The sequence below is a fragment of the Panthera pardus genome, unplaced genomic scaffold (genome assembly GCF_024362965.1).
Source record: "Panthera pardus isolate Hobbes unplaced genomic scaffold, ASM2436296v1 HiC_scaffold_14, whole genome shotgun sequence".
In the NCBI taxonomy this organism is placed as follows: domain Eukaryota; kingdom Metazoa; phylum Chordata; class Mammalia; order Carnivora; family Felidae; genus Panthera; species Panthera pardus.
In genome coordinates this window covers 2,283,223-2,309,348 of record NW_026526699.1, presented here as the reverse complement: position 1 = coordinate 2,309,348, position 26,126 = coordinate 2,283,223, and the positions used below count along the sequence as shown (strand labels likewise).

Below are 26,126 nucleotides of genomic sequence, written 5' to 3'. Positions count from 1 at the left end.
CCACCAAGCTCGGCATCTCCCTACATCTTTGACTGCACTCGGCGAGGTGACTTCCAGCAGCCCCAGTCACACCCGATGCTCACGGTCATTCATCCCCACAAAGAGTGAACTTATCTTTTCCACGGTTTCCACCAAAAGTCATAAGCCTGCCTCTCGTTTCCTGGAATGGGACCGGGTACCGACCCTTGACCAGCCACTGGGCCAGGAGGACGGGCCGCGGTGACCGCCTCATCGCTGGGCCACGTACCCACCTCTGCCACCAGAGGTGGGCTCAGCCTGCCCTCACTGTACAGACTGACCCAGAGAAGGGGTGTCCTCTCCCCAAGAGAACCAAGATGCTATAGGAGACCTGGGAACGGAAGGCGTGTGCGCACACACGGCTGACACCCCCCACGATGACAGTGGGCTCCCCCCTGAGTCCAGGGTGAGGGAGGCACGGCTTTGTGAAGAAACCGGCTCCTTCCGACCCCTTCAGGAAGGAATACGAAACACCGCCCTCCTTCCAGGGCTGAGCCGGAACGAAGACCGTTCGCCACGGCTAGGGGGCACACGCGTCCGGGGAGCCAGACCCGCAGAGACGTTCCTGTGCCCTCTCCTAAATCCCAGCCGTTTCCTGTGCGCCCGTCGGACCCGCGGATCCGGCCGGTCAAGGGCTGACGCTCCGAGGCACCTGCCAGCGGAGGGAGGGATTCGCTCCGCTGAGGGACACCCTCAAACGCGTAGGGCAAATAAGGTCGCGGAGGGCCAGCCTCCTTCACGTGTCTCCTACCCTCGGCCCGCAGACAGACACGGGTCAAAGAGCAGGCCGGGCGACTCAAGGGCGGCAGCCTCACGCGACCTGCCCCCGCGCATGCGCACACGCCACCCGCGCACACGTGCGCGCAGCCACCACCTAAGGCCTCGTCCCGCAGCCTCCCCACGGCTCTGTTCGGGCCGTGAAGGCAGCCTGTTCCGCAAAGCTGACTCCCGGTGTCTGTGACTCGGCACAGGGGTGGCCGCCGCTTCTCCAGGCCGGAGTTCGCGGGCCTGACGTCTGCGGCCCAACCACGCGCTGAAACCCACACGCGCGGGGCCGCCTGTATCCTCAGCCCCGGGATGACGAAGGGACGCCGGCATCCCTTCCACACACTCAGGTCGGCTTCTGTCCGCTGTGCCCTAGGGACGGAGGCCATCTGCGTCCAGACACTCAAGCAAGAAGGCTCGAAACTACCACCGTCTGTATCAAAGCGCCTTTACAGTCCGAGCCAGGAAATGCCCGCCTGGGCAGATAAGGCTGTGAAATAATAAATAACCTCCCTGTCTGCTTCAGGAAGTCGCCCTAAAACTGATTTATGCGAACAAGAGATTGCTCATCGGGGCAAAGAGCCCCCACCCTTCCCAGAACGACAAAGGCTCGCCTGGCCGCAAGGCTCGCTCAGCCCGTAACTGCGGTGGCACAGGATCCTCAAGCCTCCGCTTTCATGTGCCCGCGATGCCCACATGGCCTCGCCTTCAGTCAGCTGGGCGCAGACCCCCAAGTTCTCTACCTCCACACCTGACCTGGAGTGTTCTGGGATACTACCGAGAGTCTCTACAGACTTCTTACTGCAACAGGTAACAAAATTAGCTTTGCTTAATCAGGTGGTTACACTCGAGGTCTCTGGGAGATGGCTGGTTGCCACCTGTGAGCATTTCCCAACAGTTCTCTTGTTCCATCCGGCCCTGCAGGCACATCCTGGCTCCCAGGTCAGCGGGCCTCATGGAGGAAGCGAGAGGGGTCAGGACTTCGGCCCCATACGCTGTGTCTGGGGGACTTCTAGGAAGGCAGCTGTATCTTTTTCCTTGGCAGCCCCAGCAGCAAACACCTGTCCAGGAAGCTGGACCGGGGGAGCCCGGTCTCCTCCCCTCGTCCCTTCACCTCAAGACGGCACAGCTCCTGTTGCAGGGAATCTGTCACCCCTGCCCCCGCCGGCTGTCAGCCTCTCCTCACCTCTTGCACTGAAGTGTCCTCGCAGAAAGGATCTGACGTGCTCTCTGTCTTCCGGGTTGGACCCCCACGGGGATCCATAACATAACTCACCAGGGACCTGAATGTCAGGAAGTAAACGTCCTTCAAGAAGACGAGACCTCACCTGTGCCGGAGCCAGAGGAAGAGACTCCAGGGGCCCCACAGGCCGATGCTGGTGGACAGCCTCGTGGCCAGATGGGGGTGGGGGGTTCCGGCAAAGACGCGGATCTAAGAAAATGGCAGATGGAAACACGAGCAATCGTAACGTAACAAAAACCTCACACAGTTGAGGAGTCATCAGTGGGCTTACTCGTGGACCTGAAAAGGGCCAAGGGAAGCATCCGTGTTAGGAAAACAGGTCAACAGAAATTACTGCCCCTGAATCTGTGCAAGAGAAACTAGAGAGTGAGAAGCAGAGCATCCTGGACCGCGGGACGCTATGCAAGAGGCGGCCCAACCCGAACTGGAATCCCAAGGGGAAGAGAGGCCGAAAGCAGAAATGAGCGCCAACTTACCCAAAATAACGAAAGACATCAAACCGCACATCGAGAGGCTCAAAGAATCTCAAACGATGAAAATAAATTAGAAAGAGCATATATTGACCCGTTATCTCCAAACAGCCAAGAAAAATAAAACAAAATTTTGATGGCAGCCGAAGAGACACATTACACACAGAAGAACCAAGATGAGGATTTCAGCGGACTTCCTCTCGGAAGCCACAGGGGCCAGGAGACGATAAAGCAACATCTGTAAATAAAGAACATATTTTCTGGAAATAAAAATATCCCCAAAATAGGGCTACATTGCCATGAGACCTCTAAGACAAGAGAGGGCAAAGGCAGTTCTTCAGACAGACAGAACACATTACCAGGCAGGGACGGGGATCGACACAAAGAAATGGAGACTCCTGAAAATGGTTAAAGTCAAAGCAGATATAAAATCCAATTTTCTCTTATTTTCAATTGCTATAAAAGATAATTGACTGTAGAAAGCAAAAATCATAACAACATCGCGTGGGCTTATACCATGTCTAAAAATAAAATAAAGGACACTAATAAAACGAACAGGAAGAGAGAGAAATTGGAAATTTACCGTTGCAAGGTTTTCATGCCGCACGTTAGGTCGTGAAATACTGCTTGTAAATTAGATTGTGATAGAGGTCCATGCTGAAAACCCTAGGGCAGCTACCACCGTGATTTTTTAAAAGTATAAATAATAACCTAACACTCAAGATAAAATACAACTGTAAACAATATTCCATTAACTGAAAAGTAGGCAAGGTGGGGGCACACACGCAAAAAAAAGAACAAACAACACACAACTGAAACGATTGGTAGATTGTAACCCAAATATATATGAAATTACATAATTTTATGACGTAGAAATTGTCTCAACACCCAATTAAAAACCAAAGATTGCTGGGGCACCTGGGTGGCTCAGTCGATAAAGCATCTGACCCTTGATTTCAGCTCAGGTCATGATCTCACAGTTCCGTGAGTTAGAGCCCCTCATGGGGTTCCGTGCTGACACTGCAGAGCTGGCTTGGGATTCTTTCTCTCTGCCCCCCACCCCACCCCCGCTCATGCTCATGCTCTCTCTCTCTCTCTCAAAATTAATAAATAAACATTAAAAAAAACAGATTATTGTAGTGGATATAAAAGCAACACCCAGTCACATGCTATCTACAGAAAATATACTATAAATATAAATACGTTAACTACTTTAAAAAAAAAAGGATGGGGAAAACATAGGTAACTATACCAGGCAAACAGTAACAAAAGAACAGAAGTAACTCTATTAAGATGAGACAAAAATAAGCCATAATATGGTGGGAGGATAGGTACTGTATGTTTGTAAAAGGGGCCAATCCACCTACCATACATAGCAATCCCAAATGTGTTTGCATTTAACAAAAGGACTTCAAAAATATATAAAGCAAAAACTTGCAGAACCAAAAGGAGAAACAGAAAAATCCAAAATTATATTTGGGGAGGTCAACACTCCCCTCTTAGTTACGAAAGGAACAGAAAATCACTCAGAATGTAGAATATTTGCAGAACGCTATCAACTGAGTAAACTCCACTCAACAAAAGCAATAATACAATATTCCTTTTAAAATGTAAGGAGCACAGGGGCGCCTGGGTGGCTCAGTGGGTTAAGCGTCCAACTTTGGCTCAAGTCATGATCTCGCGGTTTGGGGGTTCGAGCCCTGCGTCGTGCTCTGTGCTGACAGCTCAGAGCCTGGAGCCTGCTTCGGATTCTGTGTCTCCCTCTCTCTGCTCCTCCCCCGCTCGCACTCTGTCTGTCTCTCTCTCAAAAATAAATAAAGATTAAAAAAAAAAATTTTAAGGTAAGGAGCATTTAGCAAGACAGACCTTATTCTGGAACATAAAAAATACTCAAATATATAAACAAACTGACTTCCTACAAGGTCTGATCTCTGACCAAATTGGGATTAAACTAGAAATCAGTATCAGAAAGGTATTCGTGTTTCACTCTTATGTGGATCCTGAGAAACTTAACAGAAGACCATGGGGGAGGGGAAGGGGAAAAAAAAAGTTACAGAGAGGGAGGGAGCCAAACCATAAGAGACTTAAAAACTGAGAATAAACTGAGGGTTGATGCGGGGTGGGAGGGAAGGCGGGGGAGGTGATGGGCAGTGAGGAGGGCACCTGCTGGGATGGGCACTGGGTGTTGTATGGAAACCAATTTGACAATAAATTTCATATAAGAAAAAAAAAGGTATTCATGAAATCCTCAAATATTTCAGACATAAACAACAAATATCTAAATAACACATGGGTCAAAAGGAAATCCCAAGAGAAATAATTGTAAATTACATGAAAATAAAGTTTGAGGGACAGAGCTTAAACAGTACTTGGAGGAAAATCTATAGCATTAGGTGCTTTTATCAGAAAAAGATGAAATGTCTCAGAAAATGATCTAAGCCTCCCTGTGAAGATATTAGATTTTAAAAAAGAATTAAAGTATTGGGGTGCCTGGGTGGCTCAGTCAATTGAGCGACCAACTTCTTCTCAGGTCATGATCTCACGGTTTATGAGTTCGAGCCCCCCATCAGGCTCTGTGCTGACAGCTCGGAGCCTGGAGCTGCTTCAGATTCTGTGTCTCCCTCTCTCTCTGCCCCTCCCCTGCTCATGCTGTCTCTGACTCAGAAATATATAAACATTATAAAACTTTTTTTAAAAAAAGAAGAAAAGTATTAAAACCAAAGCCACAAAATGAAATAATAAAAATAAGACTAGAAATCAATAAAAATGGGGAAAAAAGAAAAACAAATGACAAGTGAAAGCAGGCTCTTTAAAAAGACACATAAAATTCATAAACCTCTACCCAGACTGACCAAGAACAGAGAAAAGAAACAAACCGCTAATTGCAGGAATGAAATAGAGGACATCACTACAGATCTCACAGTTAGGAAAAGGCAGATAAAGCAATATTATGAACATTATTCCCATAAATATGATAATTTAGATACAATGGACCAACTCATCAAAAAAACATATACTACCAAAACCCACTCCATATAAAACAGGTAATGTGAATAGTCCTAAAGCCATTAAATAATGTAAATAGTCCTAAAACATTTTAAATTTGCAATGTAAAAGCTTCGGAAAGAAAAAACCTCCAGACCCAGGCAGTTTCACCAGACGACTTAAACTGGACATTTTAAGAAGCACTACATTGAATGCATACAGTCTTGCCCAGAAAACAGAACAGGAGGGAACATTCCATGTCTCATTCTACAACACCAGGATGACTCTGACACAAAAACTAGTCAAAGACATTTTTTAAAAAAACTGTAAAAAAAGAGCTTAGACACAAAAACCCTCAATATTAGAAAATCCAAGACAGCAACACATAAAAAGAATTATACCACGACTAAGTTGGGTTGGTGCAAGGAATACAGGTGATTCAATATCTGAACATCAACGTAGTCTAAACTATCAACAAAAACCACAGGACAATGGAACGGACACAATAGAAGGGTCAGACAAAGTTCAAATTCCATTTATGATAAAACCTTTCAACACACAAGAAACAGAGCAAAACTTCTTCATCTTCATACAAATCATCCACATGAAACCTCCAACATCACGGTTAAAGGCGTGCTATTGGGAACGGGGCAAGGATGGGAGCTATTCCCACTCTTACTCCACATTATCCTGGGGGTTGTGCAGAGGGAACAGGGCGGGGTGGGGGGAGTCCTACAGATGGAAAACGGGGCCGTAAAACCATATTCACAAATGGCATGGCTGACCATGCAAAATATGCCCAAGAGTCTACCAGAAAACAAAACCAAAAATAAATGAGTTTGGGATACAAGATCAATATACGAAAATCAATATACAAAATCAACATACAAAATTAAGTGTTCCTATATAATTGCAATAAAGACCGTAAATTCAAATCTTAAAAAAGAATACCATTCACAACAGCTCCCCAAGAACATGGAAGACTCCGGCATAAATCTAAAAGTCATGTACAGCATCTGTATGCTGAAAATGATAGCACAGTCACGAGAAAAACCAAAGAAAACCTAAATACACCATCAGATGTACCATGCTCATGGATCAGAGGGCTGGTTGTTAAGGTGGGAGTTCTCATTATTACAAAGGTGTATCTTCTGTTTAGTCGATGCAATCCCAGTTAAAATCCCAGCGGTTTCTTTCTTTTTTTTTTTTAAAGAAATTGACAAGTTAGTTCCAAAATATAAACTGCAGATCAAAGAAACTGCAACATCCAAAGCGTTTTTAACAAAGGACAGAATTGGAGGATTCACATTGCCTGATTTCATGATTCATTATAAAGAACAGCCATGGAGGGCGGGGCGGGGGGGGGGTGTCTCGGTGAAGGAACAGACGTGTGGGTCAGGGGAACGAAACTGACAGTCCGGAACATGCCTACCACATAAGGTCGAAGGGTCTTCACAAAAAAACAGAAAGCTGATTTAAGAGAGAATTAACAGTCTTTACAACGTATTAGGCCAGAACAACTGGGCATTTGCATGCAAAAAAAAACCTAAAAGTTGACCCAAAATGGATCATGGACCTCAGTGTACAACCCAAAACTATTACATTTCCAGGAGAACATGCTTTGTGACCTTTCATTTGGCAAATATTTCTAAGATAGGAAAAGAAAAGCAATTCCATAAAAGACAAAGGGAACTCGGACCTCATCAAAATAAAGAAATCCACTCTGCCAAAGGCCAGTTACCAGGAAGAAATGACACATCGCAGACCAAGGAGAAACGATGCTCAAATCACATATGTGGTAAGAGACACATATCCAGGCGACACAAATAATTCTCCGAACGGAGCCAGACAGCCCACATTAGTTGCCTGTTTTTTTTTTTTATTTTTTTTTTTAACGCTTAACTCATTTTTTGAGAGACAGGGACAGCATGCGCAGGGGAGGGGCAGAGAGAAAGAGAGAGACACAGAATCCGAAGCAGGCTCCAGGCTCCGAGCTGTCAGCACAGAGACTGATGTGAGGCTCGAACCCACAAACCGTGAGATCATGACCTGAGCCGAAGTCGGGGCTCAACCGACCGAGCCACCCAGGCGCCCCTAGTTTCCTGTTTTAAAACAGCAAAGGATTTGAAGATACTTTACCAAAGAAGATACGCAGATGGCAAAAAAGCCGCTGAAAACCGTTCAACATCACTAGCAATCAGGGAAATTATGGGATATCATTACACACGTATTAGAAGAGCTAAAGTAAAATTACAGTGTGAAAATATCAAGTGTTGGCAAGGGTGTGGAGCAGCCGGAAGGTGACACGTCCCCGTTACAGACGCCAACCGTTCAACCACGTTGCAAAAACAGCTTGAGAGTTTCTTACTCTGTGAGCCACACACTCAGCACGTTGCCCAGCCGTCTTATCTTCAAGCGTGTACCCGCAAGGCAGTGGACACGGACATTCACACCAACACTTGCCCACAAACACCTGTAGCGGATTTATTCACGCTGGCCAAAACTACCAGCAAATTGAGTGTCTTTCATCTGGCAAACGAAAAACAAACTCCGGTCTGCCATACGGTAGGACGCTCCTCGCTAAGGGAAACAGGTGAACTCCCGACACATCCGACCACCGGGAACAAGATCGAACGCGTTGTGCTAAGTGAAAGGAGCCCAACTCAAAAGGCTACACAGCGTGTGACACCGTTTATAGAACATTCTGGAAAAAGGCACAACTACAGAGCAGCGGCTGCCGGGGGATGAGGGCGGGAGGAGGTACCAGCCGGGGAGAGCACAAGACTCTTGGGGGTGATGGAAATGCTCTCTGCATCCTGACGGTTACAAGACGATCTGCATTTGCCAAAATTCACAGACCTGTACCGTAAAAAGGTGACCTGTACTCCATGCAAATGTACCTTTATTAACGGGACACACCCAACCCCCCAAAAATATCCTCTCACGGGATTCTAATGTGCAGCCAGGTTTCAGAATCACTGCTTTACCTCTCGTCCACAAAAACAGATGCCTTCCTTTGATGGCTTCGCCTCATGGCTCTCAGCCTCGACTGCCCATCAGAATCACTTGGGGGGCCCTTCAAAACCACCAGTGCCCTGATCCCAAGCTATTCTGATGTCCTCGGTCCACGGCGTGGCTTGGGCCGCGGGATGAACCACTAGACGGCTGATTCCTCCCGAAATCCCTACGAGAAACCTTTTATAACTATGTACCCCCTCGCACATATAAAAAATGATCCGTATTGTTTCTTATCAGCGTTCCAACAGTTGCTAAGGATAAGGTTTCTAGTGTGTTGTAAATCTTGACATTTAAGATTAAACCGTTATATCACTCTCTTAAATATATCCACTGGGATATAAATAACAGAATGCCCTGACACCCACCACCATCCATTTATAAAATCCATGAAGAGCTCTCCATTAACAACCAGAAATGTGCCGTTGTTCCCTTTTCTCCCGAACTCCTATGTCCGTTCTAGTTGCCTCACAGAAATTTATCCTAATGTAACGTACCGTACTCTTGAAAATAATGTATCCATTATCCCACTGTACCTTTTTACAACAAAAAATCTATGTGGATACACACAGAACTTAAACTTTTTTTGTCTCTTCTCACTGTAAGAGTCTCAGTACTCAAAAAGGTCTTCAAGCTGGCATTATTACAATTTTGACTGGGGCACAAAACAGCATAAATGTCTCCCATTTCCATACATAACTTTTTTTAACAAAAAGCAATTCTCCTCCTGTAAATGTACCTCTTAATGCGCTATATGGGATGGGAGTATTCTGCTGTCTTGACCAAAGGAATTGTCTCACTGTACTCGTGGGACAGTGGAGGTTTTAATGCCCGTAAGAAATGAATCCCAGTTAAGACCGTAGATGGAGGAGAACCTTTCTATCTTAGTCAAAGCTGTGTGTGTGTGTGTGTGTGTGTGTGTGTGTGTGAGAGAGAGAGAGAGAGAGAGAGAGAGAGAGAGAGGTAGACAGACAGACACAGAAGATAACAGGCCGAACTGTAAATTTGGAGAGATCAAGTTAAAGAGTGAATACTACACCTGAAGCTAGGGAAACCTTGTGTGTCACTATAGTAAAAAAAAAAAAAAAAAAAAAAAAAAAGATGACATTTAAGAGCAAATGCACGGGGCACCTGGGTGGCTCAGTCGGTTGAGCGTCCCACACTGGCTCAGGTCAAGAACTCACAGTTTGTGAGTTTGAGCCCCACATCAGGCTCTGTGCTGACAGCATAGAGCCCGCTTTCGATTCTCTGCCCCCTCTCTCTCTGCCCCTCTCTTGCGTGCACTCTCTCAATAAAACAAAAAAATAAACATAAACGAGCGAATGCACGCAGAAGTTAAGGATCTGTGAACTCTAACCTTTCAAACACCCCCAATGAACTCCTCCCAGAAGGTCTCTGCCTTAGGCTCCCCCCATGCATACATCCTATTCAAGGACACACTGCTCCAAACAAACAGCGTAAATGAAAGGGAGGACTGACACCACCCGAGCTGCTCGTGCCCCCACCGCCAGGGCCCGGGGAGATCACATCCAACACACGTGGGCTGTCTGTATTTCGTTTCCCCGCTTTTGGCGGACACGGAGGACAGAGAAGTCGTGCTCTGTCCTACGAAACAGCGCTTCCAGCCCAGGACAATGGTGACAGGTGTGGGCCCCACAGCTACTGCGTACGTAGCTGGACCCACCTGTCACCACGCGGAACCATCCATCAAGGGGAGCAGAAAAACCCACATTTTTATGAAGATCTCCTGATTTCAAAATACTGACGAGACATTCGCTGTGGCAGCCACATGAGACGTACCTGCGGACCACAGTCTCGACCTGACACCCGTCCACCCAGAGCCACACCCCGGACATAAGGTACACAAGGCAAGAGAGGGCTTTTTCTTTTCTATCTGGTAAAGACATGACACACCCTGTTTCTCTGTTCTACCTCCTTCAGATTCACGAGGCCTGTGTTTACATTTAAATTGCACAAGAAGATGGGGTGCCTGGGTGGCTCGGTCAGTGGGGCATCCAACTTCGGCTCAGGTCATGATCTCACAGTTCGTGAGTTCGAGCCCCACGTCAGGCTCTGTGCAGACAGCTCGGAGCCTGGAGCCTGCTCCCAATTCTGTGTCTCTCTCTCTCTGACCCTCCCCCCTTCATGCTCTGTCTCTTTCTGCCTCATAAATAAACAAACATTAAATTGTACAAGAATAGTGATAATGCCCCCTTCCTATCAAAAATCTCTTTACCGCAACCAAAACAATTCCAGGAAAATTACTGCGGAATAGTGAAAATGAGACATTTGGCCCCGACCCACCCTACAAGCCATTTTCCTTTCGAAAGCCTAAATAGTAGGCTGTCTAGAATTCAGAACACCTTGGAAACTGTGTCACTACAGGAGAAACCCGAGCCCCTGCCGTCAGGGCCAAACTCCGCACAGAAATCAAGAAGAACGCACCCTTGGTGACGCACTGGGACCAGACGCCCAGAACTCGCTAAGCTCCACGCGTGTGGCCGCATCCCTAAACCGCCGTTCCCTTCCCAACACGCCGCTGCTCCCTGAAAACGCAAACGATACCGTCTGAGTGGGTCTCTCTCCCTTCCAACAGAATTCCCCGGGCTTTCGGGGACCTCAAGTTTCAAAATACTGAATGCTTGTAAAACAAGCAATTACGTGTTTTGATGCCTGCTTTTAACAGCACATAATGCAAATATTTAATCACAGCAGTAATTCCTATTGTGCATAGTTTTTACATCTAATTAAGGACTCTGAAAAATTACAACCATTGGAAACAAGAGCCTTCATCACATTTAAACACTGGAAGGGATAGAGAGTCACTTCTCTGGGAGGGGACAGTTCTGTACGGAGAGCTGTCACCTGAGCAGGAACCCAAAATTCCCCGTAAGGTTAAATATTGGAGACCGTGTGAACGTTTTCATTTTAGGTTTAAAACTGCAAAGACCGTACGTGTGGAATATCGCTCTTACGGTGAACATCCAGCATCCACGATCCTTTCTGAGTATCGCCATTCCAAATTATACGTATCATGCTGTCCCCATTCTCATACCAGCTGATCTGGGTGGATTCCCACTCCTGGCTCTGCCTAAGGAGGCTCATGGGGAAATGTGGCCTCTCCAGAGCAGGTCCAGAACTTTGATGGAACTGTGAAAGGAAATGTTCTTTGTTTTTAGCGAATTTTGGGTAAGAAGATTTAATTCTGAGCTGGGAAGCATGCTGCCTAAATGAGGGGCAGTGTCTCTAAGAACAGAAGCAATACAGTTAAAATACAGAAGCAATACAGCTCCTAATACAGGAGCAGAGAGGCTCTAGGGCCTTGTGGCATCACACACGCACCTGGATCAAGCCTTGCCTGATGCCAGCTTACCTGCAGAACTTCCCTTACAGGAAGCAGCATGTTTCCTTCTCCCTTCCGGCAGAGACTGTGAGTACTCACCACGCGTAGGGACACGTGCTGCTCTACATTTTCCAGCCCCCCCCCCCCCCCCCGCGGTCAGAGGGAGGCCTCGCTTCTAAGTGCCGGTCAGTGGGAGGTGCGCATTAAGTAGTGAAGCCAGTTCCGAATGTGGACTTTAAAAGCATCCCACGTGATCCTCTGGCCCTCTCTTCCCCTCCCGTGATGCCTGCAGAGGCCGTGTGCCCCAAGCGGCATAACAAGAAGGTGGAGGCAGGTCAACTAGGCTCTAAGTGAACAAGAAGTAACCCTTTCTCAAATTAATCCACCAAGACGCGGCCATTTGCTTACCCCTGTACCGTGGCTGGCCTATCCTCACTCCTGTACCCCCCAGGCAACCCGAAAGCTTTGTTTCATGCCTGCAACACAAACATGTCCAAGTACTGATCAGTACAAAGTGCCGCCTTAAGTAAATCTCAGGTAGAACGTTTCTGTTCAACCCGCAGGTTCTGGGAGACTGTCCTCTGCCTTGTTTTACGTTCCAGAAGGGGGTCGTCCCAGCCCGAGACCTGCTCTGATTTCTCCCTTTACAGCACCTGTTAAATGCTGACTGGGAACAGTAACCTAGAGAGAGGCCCTTGGGATGATAAAACGGAACCGGTCCTCTTCTCCTGCTCAAAGAAACACAAGGACTACTTTCAAATCCTAGAAGGCAGAGGGATTGCCTAGAAAACCCAGAATCAAATCAGCTATGGATTGAGCACTTCTTTCCCAACGCCATGATAAGGAATGTCAGAAACACACAGGAAGACTTCTTGCTTCCTTCTTTTTTTTTTTTTTTTTGTTAATGTTTATTTGTTTTGGGGAGAGAGAGAGACAGAGACAGAGACAGAGATGAAGACAGAATGTGAGTGGGGAAGGGGCAGAGAGAGAGGGAGACACAGAATCCAAAGCAGGCTCCAGGCTCCGAGCTGCCAGCACAGACCCCAACACGGGGCTCGAGCTCACAGACCGTGAGATCACGACCTGAGCTGAAGTCGGACGGTCAAGGGACTGAGCCTCCCAGGCGCCCCTCTTGCCTCTGTCCTATAGCCCTCTTGTTAGTTAGAGAAAACTAACAAGGGTGAGATACTCCAACATGACTCTCTCGGCAACATCAATAGCGTCAAAAATCAACTTTAACACAGCGCGAGTTTCTCTGGATTCCAAAGATCGGAACATTTATCACCAATTCCAGATCCCTTCGGAGTTGCCTTCTTGAGTCCTGTTAACCAGCCCGGCAGGAACCTCCTGGAACCAGGGCTCAGGGCTGGCTCAGGTACTGGGGGCCCCGGGGAAGCAGCAGCATCCAGTCCCCGGGCCCCCAGGTCCCGGGAGGAGGGCACTGGCGAAGGCGGGCTCTGGGCCAGAATGGGAGCAGCCTGTGGCTGGGGGTCTCCCCACCCCCCACCCCACTGGTCCTTCAGCAAACTGGGCCCCCAGGGCGCCCTGCGGGTCTGCACACACAACCCAGCAACCCCCCCTCCACCGGACAGAGCCTGCGGCCAGCAGCTAAGAATCCTGGCCAACACAGAGCGAGCGGAGTCCGCAGGAAAGAGATTCCAAAGGGTTATTCGGCGGCACCAAGGACGCATCCTTCCTCTCACCACATAATCAGAGGGCGTGTCCATCCCTGTACCGATCACACTGCTTTACCAGAGACGGTTATGACTGTGTCCCGCACTTCCCTGCATCATCTCGACGGCAGAGTTGACTTCATACTCCTTTCTGCCTCCTGAGAACCTAGCTCACCGATAGGTAAACAACAGCCCTCAGCGCCCAGGACCGGTGGCATTCCTTGCCGGAGATAAAAAGTCAGAAACTGGGTAGGTCACAGCCTGAACTTGAATATTCTCTGCTGTGTGTGGGCAGCGGGGCTCTCAAATGCCATCAAAGTCACAGAACCGTGAAATTCCAGATTCGCTTATGTAATGGTGATTCCCAAACAGCATGTCCTAGAGGGGACCTCATCTTCCCGGCCAACAAAATAGCATCCTACCCGCCCTTTCCTTTCCTTCCCTTCCCCTTCCCTTCCCCTTCCCTTCCCCCCCCTCCCCCTCCCCTCCCCCTTCCTCCCCTTCCCTTTCCTTTCCTTTCCCCTCTCCTTCTTTCTTTAAATCCAAGTTAGCTAACATACAGTATAATAATGGTTTCAGAAACAGAATCTAGTGATTCATTGCTTACATGTGACGCCCAGGGCTCATCCCAACAAGTGTCCTCAGTGCCCATCCCCCATCTAGCCCATCCCCTCACTCACCTCCCCTCCAGCAACCCTCAGTTTGGTCTCTGTATTTAAGAGTCTCTTATGGTTGGTCTCCCTCTCGGTTTTGTATTATTTTTCCTTCCCTTCCCTTATGTCCATCTGTTGAGTTTCTCAAATTCCATGGAGGAGTGAAGTCCTACGATATCTGTCTTTCTCGGACTAATTTCGCTTAGCATAATACCCTCTAGTTCCATCCACGTTGTTGCAAATGGCAAGATTTCATTCTTTTTCATTGCCGAGTAGTATTCCACTGTGCACATATGTGTGTGTGTGTGTGTGTGTGTGTGTGTGTGTGCGCGTGTGTATTTACCCATTCGTCAGTGGATGGACATTTGGGCTCTCTCCATACTTCGCCTATTGTCGATAGCGCTGCTATAAACTTTGGGATGCACGTGCCCCTTCGACTCAGCATTTTTGGATCCCTGGGTTAAAATACCTAGTAGTGCAATTGCTGAGTCGTGGGGTAGTTCTATTTGTAACTTTTTGAGGAACCTCCACACTGTTTTCCAGAGGGGCTGCACCAGTTTGCATTCCCGCCAACGATGCAAAAGAGATCCTCTCTCTCGGCATCCTCCGCCAACATCTCTCGTTGCCCGAGTTGTCTGAAACACATTTTCTTAACACATTTGCCTTGTCCCTCCTCCCCTGAAACCACCACCCGCTCTATCTCCAAGTCACCTGCTGACTAATGACCAAGGAGGCTCCGGGTCGCAGCCCTCTTCACAAAGCGTGCCCCCAGAATGCTTGCCGTAAGCAAGTCTGGACCTTCCTCTCTGGCCACAGACTGTGTCACCTCAGCCACTGCAACCCCACAGCCTCCAGGCGCCAAAGCACCTCAGGGCACCGGACCACACTGTGGGGGAAACAGAGCTTGGGGCACTGGGAGCCACATCCGCGAACTCGCGGTTCCTCACGCCAACAGGAGAACGTCAAGTCCCCAAGAGCTAAAAGCACCGTGAGACCGCCCGTCTTCTCAAACCCGGATCTGACGCTCCATTGAGACGCTTCACTTCAGGCAGAGAAGGCAGGACGTCCGTGCCCTCTCTGCTCTTTCCCTCGGCCGCTGTGGTGCCACCTGCTCTGACAACACGTGCTCGAGCCTCTTTTCCAACGCGTGTCGGGATTTTGTCTACCCTGAAGTTCACGGACCTGCCTCTTTGCGGATCGGTACACCGTTAAGCGGCGGGGTGTCTTGGGCGGTATTTCTGCGTCAAAGGAACCCTTAAAACCAGCGTCCCACAGCAGAAGTGGAGGAGACCGGCTGCGGGCTGTCGGGGGCCCCCCCTCACTCCTTCCTAGAAGCAGGGTTTTCTTTAATAAATGACAAAAAGCGATGGAGGTGCGTTCTGAGCCTTTGGTCTCACGTCGGCACAAGCCCGCGGCGGGTCCCCACGATCCCCACCACCTCCCTGTCGCCGGCCTCCCCTCGAGACTCACTGCTCAGTCGGGCTTGGGGTGTGGCATCCGAGCCAACCTCACCGATTCACCCGTTCATGGGACACACCGTCCCCCTCTCGAAAGCAAATCGATCCGCGTCTGTCTGCCTTCCTCCTACATGCTTCCGCCTCTTCCTTTACCTCTTCTCTAAAGAGCCACCCCCCCACGCCGCGTCCTGCAGGTCCCTCCCCCCCACATCTGGGGCCTAAGCGTGCTGGTGACGTCAGTGATGTGACTCAGAGTGTCACTTAACCCTTTGTGACAGTCTGGGAGTTAAAAATCAATGTACATTGGTAGGGATTAAGAGATTAAGAGGCACCAACTACCAGTCATCAAGCAAATAAGTCTCGAGGAAGAAAAGCACAGCCTAAGGAAATCCAGTGGATACGGCTGGAGCCACGTCCTCCCACGGCGCCAGGCGTGACCGCTGAGTCACACGCACGACGGTCGATTCTCCGTGTCGCACACGCGACCCCACCCGGACACACCCCCGGCTCCGCCTCAACAGCGACCGTTAGGACAGAAAATAAGTAAGACAACTACCGAAGGCATGTTTAAAAATCGACACTTCAGCCCCCGTTCGGTACCATTTCCCATCGCTGCTGGAAAATTTCAGGCCGAGGAGATTACGGACGAGGACGTCCTTTCGCCCACCTGTTCAACGCGGCTTTGAACTTACACGGGCACTGTTTTCGAGAACCACAGGCCTGGAAATGCACCGCATCACGGTTCCCTCGATAACTGGCTCTAGCTCCCTTTGTCGTAAGAACACGGTAAGAAGTTCACAGAACACGGAAACCCGCGCTCATCGACTGTGTCCGTGGTGCGTAAGGCTTCTGGTCAACGGCAAGCTACTGCTGGCAGCCAGATTTTGGGGAGTCAGAGTCCTAAGTGGAGCTTCTACTGCGTAGGGGGGAGGTCGGCGACCCCGTCCCTTGTGCTCTTCAAGGGACAGATGTGTGGAGCACCAACCATACACTAGGCTCTGAGCTACAAGTCAAACGAGGGCCTCTCTGTACTCAACGGTCAGCGAGTCTGGAAGCACGAAAGAAGGGACTGGTTTTCAGGCGTTATAAACCACCACGAGCGGCCAAGCGCATGGGCTGATCAGAATCCAGACCCTGCCCGTTTCTGCTTGTGAGATCTCGTCTGAGCCTCACTTTCTGCATCTGTAAAATGGAGTTAATAACAAACTCCAACCAGTTAGGCTTATCTGAAAAGTCCCCCCAGAAATCATTGTCCTGAATCACTCAGCACAGCGGCCGTACAATAATTACTCCCAAAACTAGCCATCGCTATTATTGACCAAAGTATTTCCTACGGCACTTTGAATTACTGAAGGAAAAAAACAGACAGACAGACAAACAAATACACGATTAAATTATTTTACCCTCGGGCAAAGTGCCTTTCGGGGGTGTTCCACAGTCTTGAGCATACTTGAACACTGATTGTATCTTTGCAAGGTCCAAAGAACCATACCATGTACTGGAGAGAAATCAAAGCTACGTAGAAAAATACACAGTGTGCCCCTAGAGGAACTTAAAGTTTGGGACAGAAGAATCTAGGTTTAGAATGTAACCCCCAGAAAAGGTTGAAAACGGACGCGCAAAAGGTATCTGTGTCCAAATCCCTTGCACCCCTGTGTGTCACCTTATGGGGGGCGGGCAGAGGGGTCTTTGTGGATGCGATTGAACAGGATGGGAGATGATGTGGGTTGTTCTGGTTGGTTCCCCTGCAAGTGCGTGCTTCTACAGGGAGGCGGGGAGACTTTACACACAGACACGGAGAGGAGAGGCTGAGAACGGAGCGGAGAGGCGGGTAGCACCAGCCAGGAAGACTGCAGTGAAGCTGCTGGTGGCAAGGTCTGCAGGCAGGCGGCCACCAGAAGCTGGAGGAGGCAAGACACGATCTCCCTTGGAGCCTTCGGTGACACCTTGATTTCAGCCCTGCGATATTAAGTATGGACACCTAGCCTCCAAAACTGCGAGAGAATAAATTTCTGTTTTTTAAGTCCCCACGTCTGTGGTAATTTGTGAGTGGAAGGATGGATGGAGGGAGGGATGGATGGAAGGGGGGGACGGAGGGAGGAAGGAAGGAAGGGAGGGAGGAAGGGAGGGAGGGAGGGAGAGAGGAAGGAAGGGAGAAAGGTAGGAAGGAAGGGAGGGAGGGAGGGAGGGAGAGAGGAAGGAAGGGAGAAAGGTAGGAAGGAAGGAAGGGAGGGAGGGAGGGAGGGAAGAAGGGAGGAAGAGAGAAAGGAAGGAAGGGAGGGAGAGAGGGAGGGAGGGAAGAAGAGAGGGAGGGAGGAAGGAGGGAGGCAAGGAGAAAGGAAGGAAGGGAGGGAGGGAGGGAGGGAGGAAGGAGGGAGGGGGGAAAAAGGATGGCTAGATGGATAGCCTGATGAACAAAAAGACAGATGAATGGGTGATGACCGGTTCAAAGAACGGAGGAGTGGCTTCAATGGACAGATGACACAGAAACATAGGGTAGCAGAAGCTTCTGCAGTAGGGTATTTGTGGAGCTTTTGTTTTTCATTTTTTTCTTGGCTACCGAAATGGAACCAATTAAACAGATCCTCATACTCGGAATTCTACCTTTCTTTGCGTGTAAGTATTGTTACAAAACCGTATCTGTTGTTTAACTTTTCTAATTCGGAGGAAATGAAAGTTAACGATCCCCCTGTTCCCCAGCCCTTTAACACTGACGTGTAAGCAGCAGAGTCCCCCCACGTCTCCGCCTCTCACACGGGCACCGGCCAGCTCCCTCCTGGACGGTTCTGCCTCCCGGCCAAGCCCCTTGTCCGGGCTTGGCCAAGGGGCGGCTGGAAACCAGAGCTGTTTCCGGTCCAAGGCTGTACCGGATTTCTCCTGACACTCCCTCCACGGAGGCGGGGGTTCTCCCCCCTCCGACACCCCTCTCTGGTCCTGAGACGGGACCTGCATCGCTGCAGTGGCTCCTCTCCCAGCCCCCCGGGGTCGCCGAGGGTCCGCTTCTCACTGCCACGTACAGGAGAACCCACCCTGGAGGACGCAGGTGCGGGTCACGACAAGCAACCTAGATGCGGTGACCTTCCTGTGTTCGTGGAAACGTGCCCGCTCCCCGCCCACCTCCCGTGTTCTCATTCCTTTGTCTTGTCAGCCCCCACTTTCCATATCGCTGCCCCCCCCCCGCCCCAGAAATGAACAGCAGCGTATAAAAACACAGTCCTGGTTCACGTCAAGTTCCCAACAGGACTAGACCTACACGTAAGACACAAGCTCTCTGGCAACCGGACAGAAGACCATTCTCCAGGGAAGTCTGGGACCAGAGGACAACGTGGCCAGTCACTTACTGACCTCATGATATCATCTCTAGGTCCCCAGGATAGAAGTACAAACAGCCGAGGGCCTGGGTGGCTCAGCTGGTTGAGCGTCTGACTTTGGCTCGGGTCATGACCTCACTTTTCGTGGGTTCGAGCCCCACGTCGGGCTCTGTGCTGACAGCTCGGAGCCTGGAGCCTGCTTCGGATTCTGGGTCTCCCTCTCTCTCGCCCCTCCCCCACTCACACTCTGTCTCTCTGTCTCAAAAATAAACATTAAAAAAAAACTTTTTTAAAGGAGTACAAACAACGAAGCTTTATTTTTACTTGCTTTTCAATCTATAGCAGAGTGGGTTTGCTCTGTGACCAATCCCCGCCTGCTCACGAATTACGTGAGGTTCTAGGACATCAGCCTGGAATTAAAATCTGCATTTCTGTTCATTCAAGGATTCATATTTGGAAAGAATGAGAGCGATACAGTAAAAGCTACAACACGCTGAAGCAGATATTCAATATTTGGAAGTAATCTCCGTTTTTTCATCGGCCCCAGACCCACCGGGCACTTTGGGTTACGTGCACGTGTCCGCGCGTGTGCAGACCTACATTCGCTTCCAATCAAAATCCTTCAAAACAGAGTCCATATTCGATGTCAAGCTGGTCTAAAACTTTCAGGTGGTCAGAACGAGCCATCCCTGCCTTTAGAAATCACATCCGCACCAGGAAATTTTATATAACATGATAGCTGGGGGGGGAAGGGGGGGTCACACTTTTTCCTGTTCTTCGGTATATTGGGAAAAATCACCGGATAACCGACCTCGGGCTCAGCACCATGCCTGCCGCTGTAGGAAAATCCACACAGCACTGACTCACTTCTGAACAGTTTGGCTGAGTTAAGGTCTCTAAATTCAACACACAAAATATGCCACATGCTGGGCTGATGGCATCATTTCACACGCTGAGACTCCCCCCCCCCCCCCACCTCGCACAGGCCCTTGTTTTAAGGACATTTTTCAGGGTTTCCACTTGAAAAAGTTGGATGGCATCGGGGAAAATACAGTCTTCTCCAACCCTGCCCAATCTCATAAAGAAATCGGTAACGGAGCTACATACATACCCGAGGAAACGTGAGAGTTAAGTCATATTTACCCAGCTATTCTGGACCTTTCTTAACAACATAAAAACAGAGAAGCCTCTTCCTTTCAGAAAATCAAGTGACAACCAATAAAGAAATATGCCTCACAGCCATATGCAAGACCGCTGCTGTTGCTGTGAATTGGGTTTTGTTTTTTTTCTTTTTCTTTAACCTCGCGTCTGCCTGGGTTGGATTCACTGAATTCATCAACCTTGTCTTTGGTTCCCCGTGCGCGCCGAAAATCCCGGAGGCCCCGGTCCTCGGGACGGCTCTAACTCCTAATTAGGAGCCGTGAACCCGCTCCAACAGCGCTTGAAAAGACGGCGAGCGAGCGGGGTGGGCGACCCTCCCCTCCCTGGACCACAGCAAGTGAACGGTCCTCGTCTGGCCTCAGATCCCGGCCTTCCTCACCTCCGCGATTCTGCAAGAGCTCGCAGAGATTTCCTGTCATTAAAAGGCTCTGTGCATGACAAGTGGCTTTGAAGTTTCGGAGCTCTCCTCTCGAAAATCTTTTCAGAAAAAAATCTGTCGACGGGGCTTGGGGGGCACCCACTGGAGCCTGCTACGAATCTCCACTTTCCTCCTAACGTGATTCTCTGCAGGAGGCAGGCGCTGGGAGGGAACCGCTCACAAAACACAGAGTCCGGATCGATAAAGAAAAAGAATTGCTGGTACTTTCCACCGTCTCCTGCGTGAACCACGTTAACTCCTCCTTCAGGGAATTAGCGCCCTGAGCCTCCAAAGCGGCTGCTGGATGCGGGTCTGGGTGCTGACTGCACGGGAAGGGGGCACACGGGGCAGGGGTCCCTGCCTGCACTCAAGGCTCCGGGTCGGGGCCCTGCCGACAAGTTGCGGTCAGAACTCCGCGGCGAGGCCGTGCCGACGCTGGCGCGGCCCCGCGGCCCCGGAGGGCGGGAGCCTCGACCCCGCAGGACACCCCTCCCCGAGGTCCTGGGGGCGGTGGGGTCACTCCGGGGCCCCGTTTTCGGCAGCCTGCCACGCACTGAATGCATTCCCGTACACAGGAGGGCCCTGGAATGCTTTCCTCACAGGTCGGCGCCGGCAGGGAACGCGCCAGGTGCACGCTCCGGGGCCCTTCCCGGTCATTCCAAGCCCCCTCCCCCGGCAGGGCCCGCCTCCCCTCCCCTCTGCGGCTTCTCCGCGGCCCCCTCCCCCGACGCAGGGCTATTTTTCCCGGCGTCCGTCGCCAGTCTCCCCGGGGACCTCGCGGCCAAGTCCCCCCGGGAGGGACCTGCAGCAAGAGGGGCCGCCGGCGCGCGTGCACACGCGCACACGACACCCACGCCCTCCGTCCCGGCCACCCCAGCCACGCGCGCTCCCGCACCCTCACTCGCGGCAAAGTTAGTCCCGGGCCGGAGGCGGCGGCGGCGCTCACCTTTGGAGAGCAGGGCGGCCAGGCTGATGAGCACGGGGGACCAGCGGTGCCACGGCGTCCCCATCTCAGAAGGGCACATCCCGGAGACCCGAGCGCGGCTCCTCGGCTCCCGGCGCCGTCGGGGCGCGGACCAGCGGCCGCCGGGCCCGGGTTGGCCCCGGGGGTGGGGGTGGGGGGGAGCGCGGCTAGGGGCGCGAGCAGCCGCGGGGCCCTGCGCCCTCCGCCCGCCAGCCCATGGCCGGCCGGGCGACGACCGCGCGCGGCTCCGGACTGGCTCCCCCGAGGCCGGCGCGCGCCGCAAACCCCACCCCTCGCCCCCGCCGGGCGCCTCGCTCGGGTCCGCGCGGGGTCGGGCCTCCCGCTCGGCGGGCGAGGGGGGCCGCCTCGGGAGCGCGGGAGCCGGCTAGCGCGCGCGGGCGGCGGGGCGGCGGGGCTGCGGCGGCGGCGGCGGCGGCGCGGGGGCCCCCGGGGGGCTGGCCGGGCGCGCGGGGGGGGCGCGGGGGCGCGCGGGCGCACGGTCCCCATGCCGCCCGCGCCCGAAGTTTGGCGGCGCCGCCCCCGCGCGCCCGGCTCCGGCCCCCGCCCGCGGCCCCGGCGCGCGGAGCGCACGGCCGGCTCGGGAGACGCGGCCCCGGCGCGCGGAGGAGCGGCCGCCGGCTCGGGGACCCGCGCGGTGGCCCCGCTCGGCCGACACCGCAGCCGGCGCGGAGCCGAGCGCCGCCGAGCCCTGCGCGCCTGGGAGGTTGAGGGGTGGGGGGTGGGCTTCGCCTTCCGAATTTGTCTGTTTTTGAAAAGCCCCACCCTTTCGGAGTGACAGCCGTGAGCCCCAATCCGCGAAGTAGGGCCCACCTCTCCCCCCCCCCCCCCCCAACCCCGGGGCCGCCCGCTCGCCCCGCCCTCGCCGTCCCCCCCTCCTCCCCGCGGGTGCGGCTGGGAGGGGCTGCCGGAGGCGGCTGAAAACCCCGCCCGCCCGGAGCGCCCCGAGCCGGCCTCCCAACCCCCCCAACAGGTGGCGAGACGGCCATCTGCCTCCCCTGCGTCCCCAAACCTCCAGCGAAGGGCCAGCCCTCCGGCCTGGGGGGTACCTCGTGCGCTCCGCCGGCCAGTGGACGCGAAGGTCGCCACAGAGGGTCCCTCGGCCCGCCCCGGGCATCCCCGACTACCTCTGAGGAGGAGGGCCTCCGACAAGCCATCCGGCCCCCCGGCCCCCGGTGCTGGAATGACCACCAAGTCAGGGACCCTGAAGGGATTCCATCTTGACCACCACCACCACCCCCTCCCCCCACTAACCACTTCCCCCCGGGCCAACTGGAACTGGGAATTGATCGGCTGAGGGCCAACGTGGCCTTGAGCATATCAGGCACAAGGTTCTAGGTTTATACCTTCCTGGATCCCTAATTAAGACAGCCCTGAAACCGAGATCACTAAGCATCATCCTCTGAGTTCAGTCCAAGGACCCCTGCGCTCCATGTGAGACTTTGAATTAACCGGATCAAAATCAGAGACAGAGAAAGCATTCTGAATATTTTGAAAATACTGCAAAACAACAACACCCAAATCAAATGAGGCGAATTTACCTAGTAGGTGAAAACGGGTCTTTATCATCCGGCTAACAGAGCAGATGTTTTGATTCTCGGTGCCGTGGTTGTGAAAATATGCCAAAGGTTTCAGGGTTTTTAGCTTTCGAAGTTTCAGGGAAGATCAGACAGGCGGGTGCTTGTCTCCCCAGGACCGTGTCTGCGTTTCTCGGAATGTCTGTCTTTCTGTTTTTCTTTCGTCTGTTTCTTAAACTTCTGCTGCTCGTCTCTGGGTCTCCTACAGCATTGTAAAGAGTTAATGCAGCAAAGAATGTAAGAGGTTGTGTATTTCAGCACTCTGAAACTTGGGGAAGCTTGTTAAAAATGCTGCCGACGAGCCCACCCCAGGAGCCTCTGATTCAGCAGGTCTGGGTGGTATTCCTAAAAGGGGCTTCAGGTGAAGCTGACACAGCTGGTCCCAGAACCCCTGGCCCAGCTCACGATATTCACCTCCAAGATGGGGAAACTGAGGGCTAACCCCTGCCCACCTGGCCTCCTCATGGCAAAGCCAGAGTCCGCACTAAATGCCGATTCCCGGTGGCCAGAGTCGGTTTTGATGGGAAACAAAGTCTATCTTTTGAGCATTTCCCCAATGTGTAGACTAGAATTAATAGTCCCCGTTCTTTATTAAAAACAACCATCTTCTATTCTGAAATCAAAGTAAGTTGTTTTTATTTCTTCCAGAATTGCAATCATCAGATGCTCCTTTATGGGGTGGGGACAGGGAGGGGGGGTTCATTGCAAAAGATTTCTCTGTGTCCTTAGGATAAAACGTGGCTGAAGGCTCTGGCCCAAAATGTGAAACTATTTCCCCATCATGCAGAGTTGGCCAAGTTTTTTCTACTCTTCGGTGCGGACGCTTTTTGGGAAGCCGAAACTCCAGAAACCTGGTCAGTGGCTACAATAAGATGTAAGAACCGCTTCTTGGGGATGCTGTTACAGCTAACACATCTAATCTTCTTTGGGTAATTAGCCCGGCTAGTTGTGGGGAAGCCAAGCCTTCCGAAGCCTCCAGAAGCACGCCAGGCCCACCAGGTCCCGATGCCTCCGGGACCACCTCCCCATCAGAGCGCCTGCCTTGTTTCTCTCCAATTAATTGTAAGAAATCTGCTTTCCTGCAAGACTGTGGGTTTCATCCGCAGGGCCATAAATCAATTTGTAAGCCTAATTTTGTCAGTAATTAAATAGTACTAATTGTTCCTGCCGTGTGGATTATGCTTTTACATGAGGCAGTTTGGGCCCTCGTCTTTCAAGGAAACAAAACATTCTTTGAGGCAATTTCAAGTGGTACCAGCTTTGACAACATGGATCCTGCTTGGGATTCTCTCTCTCTCTCTCTCTCTCTCTCTCTCTCTCTCTCTCACCCTCCCTCTCCCCCCTCTCCCTCTCCCCCCTCTCCCTCTCCCCCCTCTCCCTCTCCCCCCCCCACTCCTCTCCTACTCATGCTCTCTCTCTGAAAATAAATAAATAAACTTAAAAAAATTTTTTAAAGAGGTACCAGCTGGTAAAGGTGGAAAGGAGTCTGCTGGAATCCCCATGTGGAAGGGAACTGGACCACTGGTGGTAAAGAAGGTGCTGTTAGGTCCTACAAGATGGGGCCGTGTTTAACTGACAGTTCTCCCCCAGTCCTCCGGGATGCATCCAACAGATAGGCTCAAGCCTGCAACAATTGTTTCACATTTGCAAACGCCCTTGCTTCTTTTAAAACAGAGGAAACCTCTTTCTGCCCGGAGTGACGCTAGCTAGCCAGAGTGCATTAACGCGGCTTTCTTTTTGTTTCGATTGTTAATATCTTTATGTTCCCACTTTACCTTTACTTAGTGGCAGGTTTCCTTTTTCAAATCAACTGAGGTAAGTTTTTGAGGAATGGGCTGACCTGAAGGGGAGAACCACATCACCACTGATGCAGGCATATACATCATCTTTCTCTGCAACACGACCTGGGAACGCAGGGAGGAGTGCGTGTGGGAGACACTGGACGTGAGCCGCCAGATCCATCCCTCCTTCAGGTGCAGGCAAGCCTTTTTGGATCCCTTTGTTTTCCCCCTCAATCTTCCCAAACGTGTGCAACAGCCAGGAAATAGGCCGGAAACGGCTTATCTCGTTTTAAGAGTGGGGACAGAATTATGATTTGGAATTCGCCGACAGGAGCACCCATGTGCCTCTCGGGGAGCCGGGGGGGCGGGGGAGAGCATGACTCCAGCAAGATTACTCCAGGAGGTGGCCTTGAGGATGGCGTGACCGCTGTTGGCCAGTACCTGTCACTCTGTCCTTCGGGACGCAGGGATGACTATGCCTCTCGGTCCCCGGGAAGGTGACGGATGGAATATGAGCGGAAGTGGTGAGGGTCTCTTCCGAGATGAGGCAGCGAAAAGCCCCCCGTGGTGCTTCACTCCGTACCTCCCCCACCAGGAGGCTCCAGGAGACCATGCGTTTGAGCAGGTGCAGCTGCTACGGGGTCGTGAGTCCCTGTCCGCCAGCCCCGCAGGCCCGTGGGGGCCAGAACACCTGCCAAGCCTCACAAGACACCCAGCAGCAGCCACGGTTGTCACTGTGTTAAGTCACTGCACTTCCGGATCCTTCCTGGTTGCCTTACTAATATGACACTGTCCTTTACTCTCCCCACTCGGCCCTCCCTTACTCGTCTCCTTGGGCTCCATAAGCAACTGTTGAGAACCCAGCATGCCGGCCTCCCAAGCAGCCCCCGCCATCGCCAGGTGACCTTAAGGAACAGCCTCTTTCCTAAAGGCCAGGAGTACCGTGCCCCGTTTGCCTTAATTTCCTGAGTCGGGGATCCGTGCAGACCCTAAACGGTCTTCTTTGACTTCTTTGGAGTTGGATGCTGTACCCCCTCGAATAAATCCTGCCTTCGTACTCCTGGCCGGGCCAGGCCGGGTTCCTCCGTCAGGGCTGAGGATTCTGTGGGGGTCGGAGAGAAGCCCCCTGCGGAAGGACCTCCTCGACGTGCCGTGCACTTGTCCCTCGCTGGAGCCCCTGACGGTGCCACTAGCTGTTTGCTACGTTAGATCCCACGGCCTCCACCCACGAGGCGCACAGGCTTCCTAAGGGGAGGTGCGGTCCTCACGGGCCG

General features: G+C 51.8%; 1 protein-coding gene across 3 annotated transcripts in view; it reads right to left on the bottom strand.

Annotated features, from left to right (window-relative positions):
* TMEM132D (transmembrane protein 132D) overlaps positions 1-21,767 on the bottom strand; it is a 557,920-nt gene extending 536,153 nt beyond the window's left edge. For 2 of the 3 annotated variants that reach the window (XM_019433787.2, XM_019433788.2), the window contains exon 1: positions 21,459-21,763. In XM_019433787.2, the coding sequence (XP_019289332.2) occupies positions 21,459-21,537 (79 nt within the window). In that variant the 5' untranslated portion in view covers positions 21,538-21,763. Of the gene's footprint in view, positions 1-21,458 lie in introns of all 3 variants that reach the window. The other variant, XM_053901888.1, reaches the window with a different exon arrangement.
* Positions 21,768-26,126: the final 4,359 nt, after the last annotated feature.